The following is a 17404-nucleotide window of genomic DNA, read 5'->3' as shown; positions in this document are numbered from 1 at the left end:
ATTTCCCCTGTAATTAGTACCAGATTACATCGTTATTTGCAGAAACTCCTTAGGGCATTGGAAATCTGGAAATTGTTCTAAAATTACAGACCCAATAAATAAATATTTTATAAATAAAATATAGCATTACCTCAAAAATCGGCTTGTCATTGATTCACCTTTTTAAAACTCGGAATTAGTTGGAATATAGTTAAACCATTTGTGCCAGCAACTGAAATTTCCTTTGGTGGAAGTGTTTGGTGGAAGGCTTAGCACAAATCTGAAGACATTTTCAAAATAAGTCAAACTATTTGACTGATAAGTGAGTTTTTCTTATCCTACTATATCTAGTCTTTGGGCACATGGGACTACTGTTCTTGCATTAGACTCCATTATATTTTAGAACAGTAGTCCAATTTGCCCAAATACTAGATATAGTATGATAAGATTATGGCTTTATCTCAGAAACTACAAGGAGCACAATCAAGTATTTGGTATCTATGAACTCATAACAAGTTGAATATCAAAGATCTGCACACAAATGCAGTGTAAAAATATATTTTATATAGAAAACATTTAATAAACACAATGTAAATGTCAATGTCAGAAATCCTGACTTTGACTAGTAATAAAATTGATTTTTCATGTGATCTAAAAATGTCAAAGTTGTACTGATAGATACTTGTATACTACTACTACTTGTATGTCCGTGTGGCATTTTTCCTTATCATACTAAATATAGTCTCTGGGCACAAATGGGTTAAACCACATTCAAATAGACTTTACAGTTAAAAATATCCACAACAATACAAAGGTTACCATTTTATTTTTTCATTCTGCTGTGATGTATTTGAATCATGCAAACACAAAGCTCAGTCCAGCTGCCTGTTTCCCATCAGTCCTGAGGGCAGTTATACAGATGACACCAGTCAGGAGCATCACACACCTCAAGTCCGGTCAAGCAGCGGTCCTCCAAAGCCCGGACCGCCCAACCCAGACCCGCACGAGTTTGATGACGAATTTGATGACGACGACCCGCTGCCCGTCATCGGACACTGCAAAGCGCTCTACTCCTTCGATGGTGAGGACAAAAAAAAAACTCCTCAGTTAACTATGTGAGGAAAGAACAGCCACATTTATGACAGCTGACAGCTATAACACAAAGCCAACTAAACTTTAGCTTAAAGGTTGTGTTATTAGGGTGTGATGTAGACAGAATAAGAACATTAAAGGTGCAGTGTGTAGGATTTGGCGCCATCTAGTGGTAAGGTTGCAGATTGCAACAAACTGAAAGTTGTGCCAAGCGTGTAGGAGAATGTGTGTTTAATGTCAATGTGGTTTGTTTGACTCTCAGGTCAGAACGAGGGGACACTGGTGATGGCAGAAGACGAGGTAACGCTTGTTTGGTCACTTTAATAGTCCAGTTATCCAGAAACTCATTGCGTTCATTAAAAAACTTTTTTTTTTTCCCTCTGCAGGTGTTGTACATCATCGAGGAGGACAAAGGCGACGGCTGGACGAGGGCGAGGAAGCAGGGCGGAGAGGAGGGCTACGTCCCCACCTCCTACGTAGAAATCACCATGGAGAGAAACAGCAAAGGTGCTGTCACCTACATCTGAAGCTAACACTGTCCTCTCATCCTGTCTGTCGTCCTCTCCATCCTCCCTGCTTTCTGTTCCTCAAAATAACACTACAAAAGGAAAAAAAAAAAAAAGACTGCATCTCAACACCCGCATGGACATTCATCTGTTTTCTGATTTCCATCCCGTCTATCTGTCTTGTTTATCCCTCTAACCCTGTAACCATTCGTCCTCCTCTCATATCTGTGGGACTGGTGTTTCAGAGGTGAGTGTCTAAGCACAGAGACAAATAGGAAAAACGTATTTTATGGTGTTTGAGTGATTTCGTATGTTGAATATGAGGCCTGTGTGTGAGAGTGTGTGTGTATTGAAGATGTCTCTACTGCTGTTTTAAGCCTCATGCCGAGGCTACACCACTTCTTATCGATCAAAGTGTTTAAGTTTTATGTAATATATTAGAAACAATTTATTTTTAAATATTTCTTTTTTAAACTGATTTTACGCTCTTTGGATTCGTGTGTCGACATAATTCGAAGCTGTTCTGATTTCATCTGTTTTTATTTTTGTCTGATTGCTCTGTGTGTGTGTGTGTGTGTGTGTGTGTGTGTGTGTGTGTGTGTGTGTGTGTGTACGTGCACATTTGTTTTTTTTTCTGTGTTACCTGTGCCATCACACTAAAGGTGGAACTACACTTCCAGAGGTTGGTCTGGTTTCAGCCTCGGTAGTATTTTATCATACAGTTACAGGAGTTTGGCTGATTTGGTCTTTTTGATATTGTCTGTCCTTTCAGAGCAGAGCTGGAGGTTTTAAAGGATTAGGCTGCTGTTATTCTTCATTTATATTTATTGTCAACAAATCCCATGAAAAGAGCAAAACCAACAATGTGTTAGTTTGTCAATACTTCATGAGTTTCCTACCCTGTCTGTGGCCCACTGGTTCCTACTGAAGACGGAAATCTTTAAAAACAGGTCACAAATATATAGTTTCATTTTTAAAACAGCTGGTTGATGAAGTTTTTAAGCAAACATTAATAAAACTGTAGTAAATAGTTCATTTTTGGGACTATTTTCAGTTGCAGCCAATACATTTTATATAAACTGTGACCTGCATTGGACCCTGAGGCAGCTGTCGGAGTGAGATAACTTTTCTAGAAACTGCTGAACTGTATACTGTAAGTTGCAAGGCCAAAATATGCAAATAAAATCTAATGCTAATATAATATAATCATTTTAAACGAAATTGATTTTGGTATCATATTTAAACTCTAAATTCATCCAGATTAAGACATTAATTATTTAATCAGATGAGTGTTTTCCTCTGTGGAGTTAGTCATTGGTACATGACTCGTTCGACTGGTCTGCACCGCTCGTGAATTTTATTCAGGAGAAATGCCAATTATGAGAAAATTCATCTAACACATGCAGAACAAATCTATTCGTTGTGTGTTTTTGCATGAAGTCTAATGTCGTCTTGTGACCTCAAATCACAGGTTATGGCCTTTGTGTGGACACGAGTTGTGAACGGATTTATCGGACTGTTTTATTTGAAAGATTTTTAAAGAAGAAATCAAAGTATCCAATATTTCATAAGGAAATACATAAATAAGATAAGTCAGAAAAAATAAATATAGTTTTGTGTATCAGAAATATAAGTTATTCTTTCTTATCCTTTTTTTCATCTGGTGACCCCCTCAGAGTTTTCTTGGGACCCTTTGAGGGGTCCCGACTCCCAGGTGGGGAATTTTCTAGTGAGTATTTCTGGCAGCACAGAGGAATAAGAAATACACAGATAATACTTGTTAGTAAGATCAATCCATTGTTGGTTTTGTTTTTTTTATGGTAAACTATAAGAATATATATATATATCAACAGCCGTATTCTTTAATTCTAAATTTAGAAACCTCCAGTAAGGATATAAAGTTAGCAGAGGTGTGCAATGTGAAAATGGTTTCATCACTTCAGTTAAATGAGCCTGTAAGAATAATTCTCTCTCTGACAAATCATGTATTTTACATTATCTTGCACTCATAAACCGACTGTTCTTAGTCATTGTTTGAGTCACTGATTAAAAACCGCTCTGAGCATTAGAGTTTCCGTTGGTATCCATGATATAGTCTAATCCTCTACTGTAGATGTTTCACAGTAGCTGAACATCTCAATATAATCATGTTTGAAGAGTTGTTGTTGCAGCCGACACCTTGTAGTACAATCCTGGCACCCAATACAGAGAACAGCTAAGTTGAAGGTGTTGCTGCCATTTATTTGTTGGCATTATCATGTAATCAGTTCTTACACAATTACTGGTGAAATGTGTTTTAAAGGGGAGGCACAATAATAACTTTTTGTTCATCCCTTTTTCCACTCTGTGAATCAGTTGAGTCTATCCTCTCCTCCAATTAATCCTTCCATCTTTTCTTCACCCTATGCCTCCATCTTTCTCTCTTTTGATTCCCTGTCTTCTTTTTTTTTCTTCTTCCTGCCTTCCTATTTGTTCTTGCTTTCTGTCTTCTCTCCTCCTGTCTGTTTATCTATTTACTTTCTTGTTAATTGTCCCCACCCTGATGGGAAATCTACCCTTTTAAAATATGTCAGTCTCTCTGTATGAAAAGTTTTCTTCTGTTAAAAACACAACCCTCCTTCTCAAACCCTCAATCATGTTTGTGTGTTAGTGTGTGAGAGATAACTGCAGCACCTGGTGTGTCTCGTAGTAACTCACTCTCTCCTCTATGTGACTGCAGGTTCCTGAGGGCTGCAGGGTGGCCGGGCCATTTGATTGGCTGGTGGAGGGCTCACGCTGATTGCTGATTATTGGTGGTGGTGGTGGTGGTGTTGGGGTGACCCAAGAAAGAGAGAGTAATGAGGGGAAAGAGAGAGGTAGAGAGGGAAAGAGCGATGAAGTGGAGGGCAGGTTTGCATGTCTGCATGCTCACATATCCATAATCAGCAAAGCATTCTGGGTAACTAGATGAAGAAGGGAGGGTCATAACTAGAAGAGTAGATGACCTTAAGTGGCAGCCGCTAGAAAAGTCCCACCTTGACCTGCATGAGTTTTCTAAACCTTTTTTCGACAAGCTGCAAAAGTTTGACATGGAAGATGAAGCCACTGCAAGACTTTAGTTAAAATAGAGAGGCGAAGTCCCGCCGGCTCGGTGGACCACCGTAGGACCTTATTTTGGAAAAAATATGAACGGTAGTCAATGGCGAGAGACAAATATTTTTTTTATCCTGTACAAATTGCGCCATGAATCACACATATGTTTGTCAATTTAAAACTACATTTTGCAAGTCAAGAAAGTCTCAGTTTGTTGTAAAACTGTTGAAGTATCAGACTGAAAATATGTAATTAGAAAGACTACACACCCAAAAGTGGCGTAGTGACGTCTCTCTCTCTCTCTCTCTCTGAATCTACGATGCCTGTGTGTTTCCCTACTGGGATGAACTCACACCAGCAACGGGTCTGATCGTTCTTTCTCTTCCTGGCTGATAAAAACACCAGGAGTGTCTGGATAAAACACATCACGCAAGATAACGTTTAACTTGTGCATGGAACATAGCTACGTTGGCTAGCTAGCTGTGATGGTGACGTATATTGTGCGAGACAAGAGATGTAGTTCACTGAGCGGTTTCACACAAAAACTGAATGATACTACGACAAATCTACGACGAACTGTGACTTTCTTGACTTGCAAAATGATCTATTAAATGTAAAAACATCATATGTGTGATTCATGGCGTAATTCAAACGGGATCAAAAAAATAATTGTCTCTCTCCGTTGACTACCGTTCATATTTTTTTACGAAATAAGGTCCCATGGTGTCCACCGGAAGAGGCGTGACTTTTCCTCTCTATAAACAGAAGCACCAACTTGTTGCTTCCTTGTCTTTAAGGGTCTTGAAAGATGGGACTTCTGTGAGGGCCACACATGTTTAACAGCCTTGTTTAGGAGCTCATGGAGAGCAGTACAACAGCACGGTTTCCTCTGTGGATTTATCCTTTAATGACCGACAGGAGCATCTCCACACCTCACTGATTCGCTGTCTGCTTTGTGCTTTAACAGGATAGTTTTCCTTTAATTAATTAAATACGTCTCCTCTGTAGGTGCTGGTGTAGTGACTACCATTGAAGTTTCTGGTAACACTTCATTTTACAGGTCCGCAAATGTCATGGAAATTAAGTGATAATTAGCAAGTAACCTTTTTGAATTTCTTTCTCAAAACGTATCGAAAATTACTTTATTATAAGCATTATTTAATAATTATATTCTGCTATTTCCCAATAGCTGGTAATTTATTTAAAATAAATAAATCAGACTACCAACATGTGAATTTTACCCCAAAAATTCTGGTCCAGCAAAATCAGTTGAAACTCAGACTGTCAGGGTTTGTCACCTTTAAAGGGTCAGTTGTGCTTTACAGTATTTGCTGCGACTAACAATGTCAGTGCTGCACTCATCCCTGTCATCATCATCTGTGCTCTGTTGGTGATGTCTGCCTGCCTGCCTGAGCCACTCTGCTCCTCATGCCTGCCTTCACCCTCATACAGTCGCATGTACAGTATGTTAACGTGTCCCAAACATCATCCAGCAGTCTCATCTGTGACTTTAACTGCAACTTTACAAGTGTGTATGTGCAACTTTGGCTGAGTTGTGTGTTGAATGCTGCGTCATCCTGATGTTTTAATGGAAGTCCAGCATGCGTATGATTATATTTTTGTGCGTTTAATGTTCATTAGGCAGATAGCAGGACTATCAGGTGTATACAAGACCTCTCTTTCTCTCTTTTCCCACCTTTCCTCTCCTTCTCTTCCTGGGTTGTAATACCACCAGTCGACCAGCAGATGGGAGCATTCACTCGTCAAACTACAGCTCAGCTCGAGCCGGACTGAGCTGCTTTTAATATCACCAAACATAAAGAGGAGCTCCAGTGTCTTTGCAGTGAGACTCTGCCTTAAAACCCCACGTCGTTTTACCGTGGAGGGATTATTCCACGTGTACTCTTCTGCCTGACTACATCTCCCTTCAGCCACCTGGGCTCAGCCTTGCCTCCTGGGACTCTTAACTGCATCTCCATTAAAAAAAAAAAAATGTTTTCCCATTTTAATCAGTTTGTATTTGTGAATGTGACGACACACGCATGTATCACATGTACGCACGTGTATGGAAGGCCAAACACGCCAAAAAACATGTAGAATTTTGGCGCGTTTGTCTCTCCGTACACATTATTATGTAAATGTGTGTACATGTTACCCATGTTACATGCGTTACGTTACCGTTGAATGATTTGTACATATTAACATCTTTTTATGTCATGCTGAATGTGTTTCCATGGTGATTGTTTTTAGGTTTTGTTTGATTGACACCCTTCATGAGCGACAACAAGGTTTGAATTGAACCGATGCACTTTGCCCTGAAGTACTACAGCATTTGAATCTGATTAAATGAACGAGTTAATGAGTGGATGGATGAATGAAGGTCTGTGCTGTCTGCTGAGAGAGGTGTGAACTTTATGAATGACCACTGTGCAGCAGCGAGAAACACAAAACGGCTCTAGTAATTTTCTCCTCACGACGGTTTTTATACTTTTTTTACTCTACGACCAACTTTTATTTTGCATGATTTTCTCTCGGTGATTGTTTTTTTTAACCATTCACTGTACGTCATCAACAGACCAACAAAACTACACACACTGAAGTAAAGTTTGACTTCCCTTTGATGCTATTTAAGACAGAAACGCCACTAATGATTTGGCTGCTTGTCGATCTAAACAGCAGGTGGCGGAGTTGTGTTTCTTCGATGAAGCTGTGAAATGTACAGAATGATGCTGTCGGCGTTGGTACTTGAATTTCGGTCACGCTTCTCCACATTTTACTCTCCGACCTGCATGTTATCATTTTGCATCAGAGAAATAGTTTGACATTGAGATAAATTCGCTTTCCGCAACTTGACGTTTCTACACTGTACGGATTAAACAAACGGCACACAGACTGTGTTACCTTTGATCAGAGTGTGGCTAGCCGTTTCCCCCTGTTTCCACTCATTATGCTAAGCTAAGCCATCCCGCTGCTGGCTGTAGCTTCAGATTTACCGTACAGATACGAGAGCAGTGTCGATCTTCTCGTCTAACTCTCCGCAAGAAAGTGAAAAAGTGTGTTTCCCCGAAAACTATTCTTTTAGCATTCCCTCCCTAATTTTCTTAGGGATGCAAAAATGCGCAAATGAAAGTAACCATTTTCTGCAGTCTTACGACGATGCCTTGCAAACCCTTTTTGTTTTTGTGTACACATCTGATGTTAGCTACAGCTGCTGGCCTGCTTGTGATGTGTGCAGTCAAGTGTTGCATATTAGATTTGTTGTTGCAGTGGTAACGCAGTCACACTGTTCAATCCAGTTTTAAAGCAATTAGCGCTGCAACTAATTGTTTTTCATTATTGATTTTATTATGTTTGATTGTTTAATCTATAAAATGTAAAATAAAAATAGTGAATAATACCTATCGAAAGTTTTAACAGCCCAAAGCGATGTCTTCCAATGTTGTTCAATAATCAGTCCACAACCCAAAGATAATCAATTAATGATATCAAACAGAGAAAGGCTGCAAATTTAAGAGAGCTTTTCTGTGCTATATGGTTTTAGCACTAAAACCATTACGTTGTTTGTAATTGTAAATGTGCGCTCAAATACGTAATGGAGATGATAATCCTCTGTTAAATGCAGCGACCACAGTTTCCTGCTGAATTAGTGTTGATGTTGCTGTGAGGATTCTTGCAGGACATTTTTACTAACTCTTAAACAGACGGCACGCTCCAAAAATGTTTTAATTTTCTTCTTAAATGTCCGTCTTTAGGTCGGCTCATTAGGCATGTTTGGAGTGTACTGTCCCTTTAATCAAAGAATACATGATGTCAGTAGGAACGCAGCGAAGGTCCCATTAACGATTACATCTTTATAACATTAATATACATATAAAAACTGTGAGCTGAGTATTATAATAGCCACTGAATATTATAATAATATAATTCTGAATATTATGCAAAAATATGTAATAACAAAGCAGCTTTGAGATGTTAATGATAAAGTTCTTCACCTTACTGCCAAGCTACTGTGAGCGTGGTGCCGTTTACCACCCAGAAAAAAAAAAACATTCATAATGTTTGTCCTGTGGAAACTTTGTACAGATTCTCTCAGCAGCGTGTTTTTTTTTTTTCTTTATCAGAATCGACATCCAATCGCTCAATCAATAAATAAAAACAGCAGCAGGTGCAGCGTGATTCTGCAGGATATTAACTTAACATCCATGTAAATGTGTGTTTTTACCATGTTGTATGTGTTGTAATAACCAATGGCAGTACTTCTCTTTCCATATTGTTGTGCACATCTTTTTACTTTGAATGTTGTCAGACACTTTGTGAACAAAATTTCTTTTTTCTTCTTCCAAGATATTGTTCTAATAAAAAGAAAAAAGCAGCAATGAAAAAATGGATTTGTTTTCTGTGACATTTTTTATCAGCGCGGGAATAAGAAGTGATGACATTAAATTCAGCTGTGACTCCTGAATCTGCCAGATGGGACCTGTGAGAGATCTTTAGTTTACTACTCTGTGTAAAATCAAGAGTAAAATGACGTAAAAATACAGTCAACATCTGGCAGAAGTAAAGTACGTTAGTCTACTGCATTAATCATAACAGCTAGAACACAAAGCCTGCAAACGTGTCATCAAGTTTTCAACCACACGTGTATTCATTCAGCCAGTTGACCTCCGCTGATCGTACATATTTATTAAATCATAATAATAATAATATAAACATAGTAAAATCATCTTTTTTTTTTACAGTAAGTCTTCTACAGAAAATATGTACAGTCTATTATTAACATGCTAATATTTCAAATATGTACAACTTTAGTCTCACATGTTAACTTCTGTCATTTTTAATCATTTCATTCATGTTTATGCAGAAACAAAAATATTGTCATCTGGAAAAAAAGATGCTGCTACAGCTCAGATCTTCTGCTCCTATAGTATGTAAATAAAGTAAAAAATATTTACTGTACATCTTTGTCATCTGATGATTTGAGAAGAAACCCCTCACTATTAATATACACTATATAATTCTACTGTTTCTTGACTTTTTTTTCAGTGGTTTTGTATCAAAGGTCACAGATAACTTTTAAATACACATATTTCTATCTTGACAATATACACAGACGTTGCCTTTTGTAGGTAAATTTCCTTCCTCCTTTTATAAAACTATTGTCTTAGTTTGATTTTACCAGGAATAAATACAGAGTAGATTAACGTCTTTAAGGAGACATCCTTACATTTTACTTTTAACGTACTCGTCACAACATGTAGAGCTGTTTTTCTCCTTAACATAGAATTATGATCTCCATTAACTGGAATGTCAGAGTAAAAATAAAACAAGTGCCTGATCAGGAAACATTTCTAAACCAACGTCTCGCTTTAAGCGTCTCTTAATTTTTAAAAATGTAGCTGCGCCCAAACGGCACATTTCACCATTTATTTGGAGGATTTTTGTCACCAAAACATGGAGAAATTTAGTGACCAGTGTGGATGCTGCATCTCCTGATCTCAGCAGTGGAAATAAGTGAGTAAAACAAAAATAATAACTCAAACTTTATCTGTATGTCTTAGATTCTGCCTGTATGTGTGTGTATTTTTACATGTGAGGTCTCGTAGTTGTGAGTCTGTGACCCGGTCTCACTCCCAACTCGTCCGTCTCTGATGTCCAAGCGGCGGTATTTGATGAGTTGGGAGTGAGAATGTGCTGTGAATTGTGGGTGATGTGTAGTCTAAACAAACTGAAGTTGCAGGTTTATGATGAATGATTAAAAACAGCAAAGTCTGGAACCAAACTGGCATTAGTCTGGAGCAATAAGACGATTGAACAGCTGCTGGATTACTGACAGCATCATGTTCAGCTGCAGGAGAGTGTCTGTGTCTGTGTGTGTGTGTGTGTGAAGTCCTCGTCCTCAGACTAACAGCAGGTCGTTCTCAGATCAACTTTCTGCCTCGTTCCACTTTATTTCTCTTCCTCTCTTCGTCACAGCTGGTTTCTGATCCAGCTGATGCTCTACTGAAGGCCAAAGTGCGTCCTCAATGTGAGTAGTTGCTCAGGTGAAGTCAGATTAGGGTTTGTGTTTTGAGCGGGGGCTCCAGTTTCCGTGACAACGCAGTGAGGATGAGGTTGAATTTGTTGTAGCGATCTGATTGGTTGACAGAAGCTCCGCGGCTTCCCCACAGCAGCCGAAGCTGAAAGTCCGTTTTAAACACCTCCAGCAGGTCTTCATCGCACGGGAACCCTGAAGACAGAAACTTATTATTGACATCTTCTCTTTCTGGTATTTAATTTACAAAAATACATTTGTGTCTTTGTGTGTGTAACTTTGTTTTGTAGTTTTCTTGTTTTTACCTTGTAAGAGCTTCTGCGCGTTGGCTGTGTAGCTGTGTGCGTTGTGTGCGACGTTGCGTGCGGCCTCCAGGTGGCGCAGCATGATGTCACAGCCCTGGTCGCTGGTCTCCCAGAGCTCCGCCCCCTCAGGTGTGATTGACGGACGCTCCATCAAAGTGAGGAGGGGCAGCAGGAGGGGGACGCAGACCACCGGAGGGGAGGAAGCTGCAGGAGGAAGAGGAGGAGGAGGATTTAAAATATAGCAGAAACATTTCTTTGTCATTTTGCGCAGGATTAAATTAGCCAGACAGAAATGAGATGATTCACTACCTTTAATTTCTGACCTAAATATATATAAATCCCTGGTGTCTGGTGTTAAACTTCACAACAAGTGCATGGATGCAACTTCAGGGTCTTTTTTTTTTTGCAGATATTTGGCTGATTTTTCCTTTTATTGATTCGATGTTGGAGCTGTTTCAGACTCCCTGACAATCAGTAATACTCCTTGGATCAATAATGTTGAAATGATGAGATCTGATTTCATCTGTATCTGTAGTATGTGTGAGTGTGTGTTCAGTACCTGTGCCCTCATACAGATTCTTGTAGAAAGGTTTGAGTGTTTTCTCGTAGCTGATGGCGGTCTGTGTGTAGCTCCTTCGTAGAGCCGTCCATGTTTCCTCCAAACGACTGATCTGTAGAGAACAACAACAACTCTAAGTGTCTCAAACTACCATCGTATCATTTTATTAACGCTACCAGAGATAATTAAACAGGCTGAAATGGTCAAATGTGGTTTTATGTTTTCATACAAACAGAGACACATGATTATAAAATAGCAAACAAATGACACTTAAAATGTAGATTATTTATGGGAAAAACAGGTGAAACATTTCTGGCAGGTTATGATGGACAATTTCTGTGTGTTAGATATTGTGTGTGTTACCTGTGGCAGGTCCAGAGCTTTCATCAGAGCTGTGAAAGCGAACAGGTCGCCCACCGTGTCCTTCAGCTCCAACGCGACCAGGATGATGCGATTTAAGGTAGACGCCCGCTCGTCCACGCTGCCCGTACATCCCAGAATATCCACGGCAACGCCTATCGCCATGGTGTGGTGCCTGGGAGAGACGGAGGAGAGGTTGATTATCAACACCAGGCGACAGCGATGACTAATCTGATTTGACGGCCTCTGTGTTTGTTTATCAGACAGGAAGTGCAATGAATCAGCAGGTGTGAATCACTACTGACGTCTTCTCAAATATCAGTTTCAGCTTCAGTTAAACCAGTTGTTTCCAACCTTCTTGGACTGTAACCCCTTAAAATAAAGACATTTTAGAGGTGTCAAGAGCTGAAAGAACCCAGTATCTCGCTAGGAAAAAATAAAAAAATAATAAAAATGTCAGAGAATAAATTATTGAAGAAAGAAATATATATATACGGTATGTTTCTTTCTTATTGCTTTAATAACTCTTGTGACCCTTGAGATTTGTTTTGATAGCCCTTAGGGAGAGAGGTGTCGATCTTCTCATCTAACTCTCTGCAAGAAAGTAATAGTAAGTAGTAGAAAGTAATTCCTAGAGATGTCGAACTATTCCTTTGCAGGTTGAGTGTAAATTATCTTTTTTATGGGGACTTGAACTTCCTGGATCTGTGATGCAACATTTGTGCTGCTGTTGTGTGTGTGTGTGTATGATGTGTACCTTTCCATCAGGTCCAGTCTCAGCTGTTGACCGTGAGGCAGCGTCACCAGCTCCAGACCAGAAGACACGCCCATCTGACCTTTAACCTCTGGAGTCACTCCGACTATCCTCGCAACCTGGAGGGAAAAAAGGTTTACAATCGTTTTATCTTCCTCACTTATTCTGTCTATTCTATTTATAGTGTATGTGTGTGTGTGTGTGTGTGTGTGTGTGTTTGTACCTGGCAGTCGGCCATCAGCAGGTGTCTGGCAATGCTCTGGTGATTGTGGTTGAGCAGCAGCTCCTTCGCTCTCTTCAGGACCACCATCTCCAGCGGTTTGTTCTCTGGCGGCAGAAGTCGAGATCCGAACTCTGCCGGCCGGAACGTCGACTCCGTCTCTTCGACCGGCCGCTGAAAACTGCTCCTCTTCTCTTCCTCCTCCCTCCCTGCATCCTCCTCCTCTTCCTCGCTGGTGTTTTCTAAGGCAGCGATGGCGTGATGGTAGGAGCTCCTGTCCAGCCCTCTCCTTCCTCCCGCATCCTTCTCCTCCCCCTCCTCCTCCTCTCTCCCTCCCTCCCCCTCTCTCCTCAGCCTCTCCACGTAGCTGCAGAGCGGATGCTGAAGCTCGAGGTCCGTGATGGGGTTACGGGGATTCGATCCGTCCCACTCCAGCGGGCTGCAGGACCTCAGGTCTGCAGGGCTCGGCTGCAGCCGCTCAGTCCATCCTGAATCTGAATACTGGACCAGTTCATCGGGAGAAAGTCCAGAACTGGAGGAGCTGTAAGAGTCTGCAGGAAGCAGCTGATGGAGGAACTTCAGGGGTTTGACTGGAGGTACAGGGCCTGTGGTGGCTGTGGAAGAACAATCACTGTATTAATATTTGATATGACACATTAATAGATATGCTGCTGGCCCCGTCCACAGCAGTACATTTCTCACATGTTGGTGCTCCTGTCTGTTTCTCCAAACTGGGGATGTGCCGACCACCACCTACTCTAGGTAATACACTGACTATGGATAAGTACCTCTTACAACCCCACTTCAAAACACCCAGACTATCCCTTTAAAACATCAATATGTAAGGGATAATGTACAGCGAGCCGGTCATTGTAGTGAAAGAATCCCCACTTCGCGTTGCGTTTGCAGCATCGCCCTATTACACGGCTACTTACTTAAGAATTCAACATTTTGACACAAAATCGGTCCTCCAGAGTCCGACATCAGAGCTGCGCCCATAGCAACGGTCTGTTATACATAGCAACGCCGTGATTGACCAATCAGAATTGAGTATTCAACACAGCCGTGTGATAATGTACATTATTACCACGTTAGTTTGAAGTGCTCCCAGTAAAGCTCTGTGTGACATAATAAGTGCCCAGTAAAGAAAAACAGCAGAGAAAAACTGCAAGCTGTGGATGCATTTCATGAAGTTACCTCCACTCCTCCATGTAGAACCAAGAGTGTCCACACTCGAGGAGTCCAGGGAAGGTGCAGTCAGCCTGGGGGAGGTGGAGGAGGAGTCAGTGAGGCTGGAGGAGCTGGAGGGGAGAACCAGCGGCTGGAGGCCGGGGGAGCGAGGCAGTCGAGTCAACGGCACCTTGCTGGGTTTAGGAGGCGGTTTGGGGCACAGCTGGCTGTCAGAGCCCCGGATGGCCTGGCCTGTAAACACAGGAACAACGTGTTTCATCTCGGAACCAAATTGAATCAGTCAATGCAGTAATCCACTTTGTGTCTGTATGGCAGTGAACCATAGAAGACCACAGTTTGTCTTTTATTTACCGTATTTACCAAAATTGAATCAGAGAACCAAAGTATGCGTGAAAGTACATGAGGACGGGGTTTTTAATTTCCTATTTGCATGCAAACAAAGGCAGGAGCAAATAAGGAGAGAGTTTACACCCACAGGTGTGTGTGTGTGTGTGTGTGTTTTCGGTTTTACAACAGATAACATTGTTGTACTGCTGCTGTTGGGACTTAATGAAATGTAAAACAGGAGCAACAACGCTTTTCTTCTTTCCTTACTGACTTTACTGTACTTTTTATCACCTGCATTTATTCATTTTTGATTTGTTTTTAAATGTTTTGTCTTTTATTTCCGTCTATTTTGCACGTCTTGTCAGGCACGCTGTATTACATCTTAACTGTGTGTATGAAAAGTGCTGCATAGATAAAATCAAAACTGAACTGCATTGACAGCTTCTGATTTATTTGACAGCAACAATGAGTTATAAATTCAGTACCTATACAGTATATCTGTAAAATACTGAATGTATAGCGCATTGCCGCTGTCAAATAAGTTAAGTAAATTCAGTTTTGATTTTAAATCTATGTAGCACTTTTCATACAATAAAGATAAAATTGACAAAAGAAAGACGTTCAAATATGGCTAGGAGAACGCCCTTTAGCAACAAAAATATACCGCACTAGATCCCAAACAAGTGCATAACATGGTTACTAAAGCAGTATATAAACAACTAGGTTTACAGATGATCTTCAGGTTGTGCAATATTTCTACGTTTTTTGTTTTTGAGAGGCTCTGTTATTCAAACAGATTTGTGTTATATTATATTTTAGCTTCCAGGTGTACTGACCTGCCAGAATCTCTGCAGGTCTCCGTGGGCGGGAGGGGCTCAGCACCGGCTCACTGCCCGTCCGAAAGACTGGAGACTTGGGGTTGGGGCTCGGGAGGAGAAGGTCAGGAGGCTGCTGGGGCTGCGGTCTAGATCCTGGGGAGATGAGGAGACGTCGGGAGAGGACAAGTAGAGGCGGTTACAACAAGAAGAGAGAACAGAATAAAGGAAAAACAGGTATGTAAGGATGAGGATGTCAGATTGTTTTGGATAGTTTCTGTCGTCATAAAGGGGTTTCAGACGATCTGATAGGCTCTGTAATACTAATCTCACTTTCACTCACCAAGAGGCAGGTAGCTTTCTGATTGGTGTGCCTTGAGCGGCCGTCGCCTCTCTTGGACCTGATTGAGACTTGCTGGTTGGCTGCCACAGCGATCCTTCAACCTGAGTGAAAGATAAACCAATATCAATAATCATATTTACACATAAACATGCATAAAGGAGAAATAAATCAAGCGTATCTAGTGTATGAATAAAAAGTAACATTAATGAGAAAGAGACCAAGAAAGAAAACACTGTTTTTCTGAGTTTTTATTCTCCTTTCTCTTTTGTTTTTCTTTCTCCTTCCCTATAACCATTTTTTCTTCTCCGTCTCTTTGTTCTGTTCTACTGCGGACCACATATTTATCTTTTCCTCTCTCCCGCTCCGTCCATTTACTCAGACAGATATGGACTCCATACATTAAGTGCTACATACTTCATGAAATTACATACTTCTGTTCCTTTTAGACGAAACGCCAGACATACACCATGTCTTTATTTATAGAGGACTTAACGATACGTATGGAACATGTCGTATATACAGCCCACTGCCTGGATGATGAATGTAAAGAGCTCCAGGCTACGTGTTAAAAGCAGGGAGGGATTTAAAGGGTTGATTTAAGTCTTTTAGAGAGTGTGAGAGAAAGAGAAACAAAGAGAGAGAATGACTGAGTAAAGGTGGGTTCTCCATTATTCAAATCTAGCAGACAGCATGTTATTTGGTCTGTAGCCCACCACGCACTTTCAGTAATGGGCTTGTGTCGCTTGGAGCTAAAAAAGCACAATGGTCTTTAATGTGATATTTGTCAAATTACATCATCATTGGTGTAGTCAGTGTGTTTGTGTGGGTTTCTAGGAGCATACCATACCTGAGCTGCTGGCTGCATCGGCTCACGCCGTTGTCCCGGCAGTGTGTGTTGTCGTGCACGCCGTGCGTGTTGTCGTGCGTGTGTCCGTTGGTGATGTTGAGGCTGAGGCGCTTCCGACTCTGCCTCTCCTGGTTCATAAGCGCCTCTCGATGATGGCTGGACAACCCGTACTTTTCCTCCAAGCACCGCAGCGGCAGCCCTCTGTTGATCGGCTGGAAGATTATGGCTCCCACCACCTTCAATGCACAGATAGAAGACGAGAGTCAAGTTAACATGTTTCCTGTATCAAACGTTCTCTCTTAGATAGTGAAATATTACGTTTTGTCCAATTACAACTAATTCTTTAGATGGCATTTGACATCCAGTCAATGTCAGCAGAGGAAGGTAGTGCACATAAGTATTTGCTTTCTTTATGTGTTTCCAAATTTGGGAAACGCACTAACTTTCATATTTTACTGACCAGCAACAAATCAACTGTATCAAAGAACCTGTGAAGATGTTTTCCATTAAAATATTTTATGTGTAAAAGACTTCACCAAACCCACCTGGGAGACAGGTTTTCTGTTGCCGACGTAGTATCTAACAAGTGCAGGGACGTTGTCAAACCCTTCTCTCTCCAGATGGTACTCGACTCTGGAGTAGGCTTCGTTCAACATCACTACCTGAAGGACAAATGTAAAAAAAAAGTTATTATTATTATTATTTTTTCAATCAGTGACCCCTTAAAATGAAGAGAGTGATTGTCTAGGGGTGTATGAAAACATCAAATATCAAGTAATGTGAAATGTTTTGTGATACTGTATCGATTCTCAAAAACACTGTATTGATTTTTAATTAATAGTTTATATACAAAGATTAACTCAGTCTATACTTTATTTAATTTCCAAAGAGATGTGCCCACTCAGTGTAGTTGGATGTTACAGGGACTGTGATAAATGTAGATGCACTGTTCTGATTGCAGAAAAAGTTAACTTTATTTTACTTAGATTTTATGCATATACTG

General features: G+C 40.6%; 2 protein-coding genes across 5 annotated transcripts in view; one reads left to right on the top strand and one right to left on the bottom strand.

Moving 5' to 3' along the window:
* The window catches only part of fnbp1l (formin binding protein 1-like), a 51671-nt gene extending 46828 nt beyond the window's left edge, over nt 1-4843 (top strand). The window contains exons 13-16 of one of the 2 annotated variants that reach the window (XM_037769504.1): nt 879-1060; nt 1334-1371; nt 1458-1578; nt 4297-4843. In XM_037769504.1, coding sequence (XP_037625432.1) covers nt 879-1060; nt 1334-1371; nt 1458-1578; nt 4297-4304 — 349 coding nt within the window. In that variant the 3' untranslated portion in view covers nt 4305-4843. Of the gene's footprint in view, nt 1-878; nt 1061-1333; nt 1372-1457; nt 3803-4296 lie in introns of those variants that run through there. The other variant, XM_037769502.1, reaches the window with a different exon arrangement.
* Nucleotides 4844-8768: 3925 nt separating this feature from the next.
* The window catches only part of bcar3 (BCAR3 adaptor protein, NSP family member), a 79269-nt gene continuing 70633 nt past the window's right edge, over nt 8769-17404 (bottom strand). For all 3 annotated transcript variants that reach the window (XM_037769495.1, XM_037769496.1, XM_037769497.1), the window contains 11 exons: nt 16947-17063; nt 16402-16637; nt 15555-15655; nt 15233-15367; nt 14076-14300; nt 12882-13492; nt 12662-12777; nt 11908-12079; nt 11545-11656; nt 10986-11189; nt 8769-10875 (listed from right to left, as the gene is read on the bottom strand). In XM_037769495.1, coding sequence (XP_037625423.1) covers nt 10697-10875; nt 10986-11189; nt 11545-11656; nt 11908-12079; nt 12662-12777; nt 12882-13492; nt 14076-14300; nt 15233-15367; nt 15555-15655; nt 16402-16637; nt 16947-17063 — 2208 coding nt within the window. In that variant the 3' untranslated portion in view covers nt 8769-10696. The remainder of the gene's footprint in view (nt 10876-10985; nt 11190-11544; nt 11657-11907; nt 12080-12661; nt 12778-12881; nt 13493-14075; nt 14301-15232; nt 15368-15554; nt 15656-16401; nt 16638-16946; nt 17064-17404) is intronic.

The sequence above is a fragment of the Sebastes umbrosus genome, chromosome 5 (genome assembly GCF_015220745.1).
Source record: "Sebastes umbrosus isolate fSebUmb1 chromosome 5, fSebUmb1.pri, whole genome shotgun sequence".
In the NCBI taxonomy this organism is placed as follows: domain Eukaryota; kingdom Metazoa; phylum Chordata; class Actinopteri; order Perciformes; family Sebastidae; genus Sebastes; species Sebastes umbrosus.
Note: the sequence above shows the minus strand (reverse complement) of the source record. Positions and strands in the feature narration are given on the sequence as shown.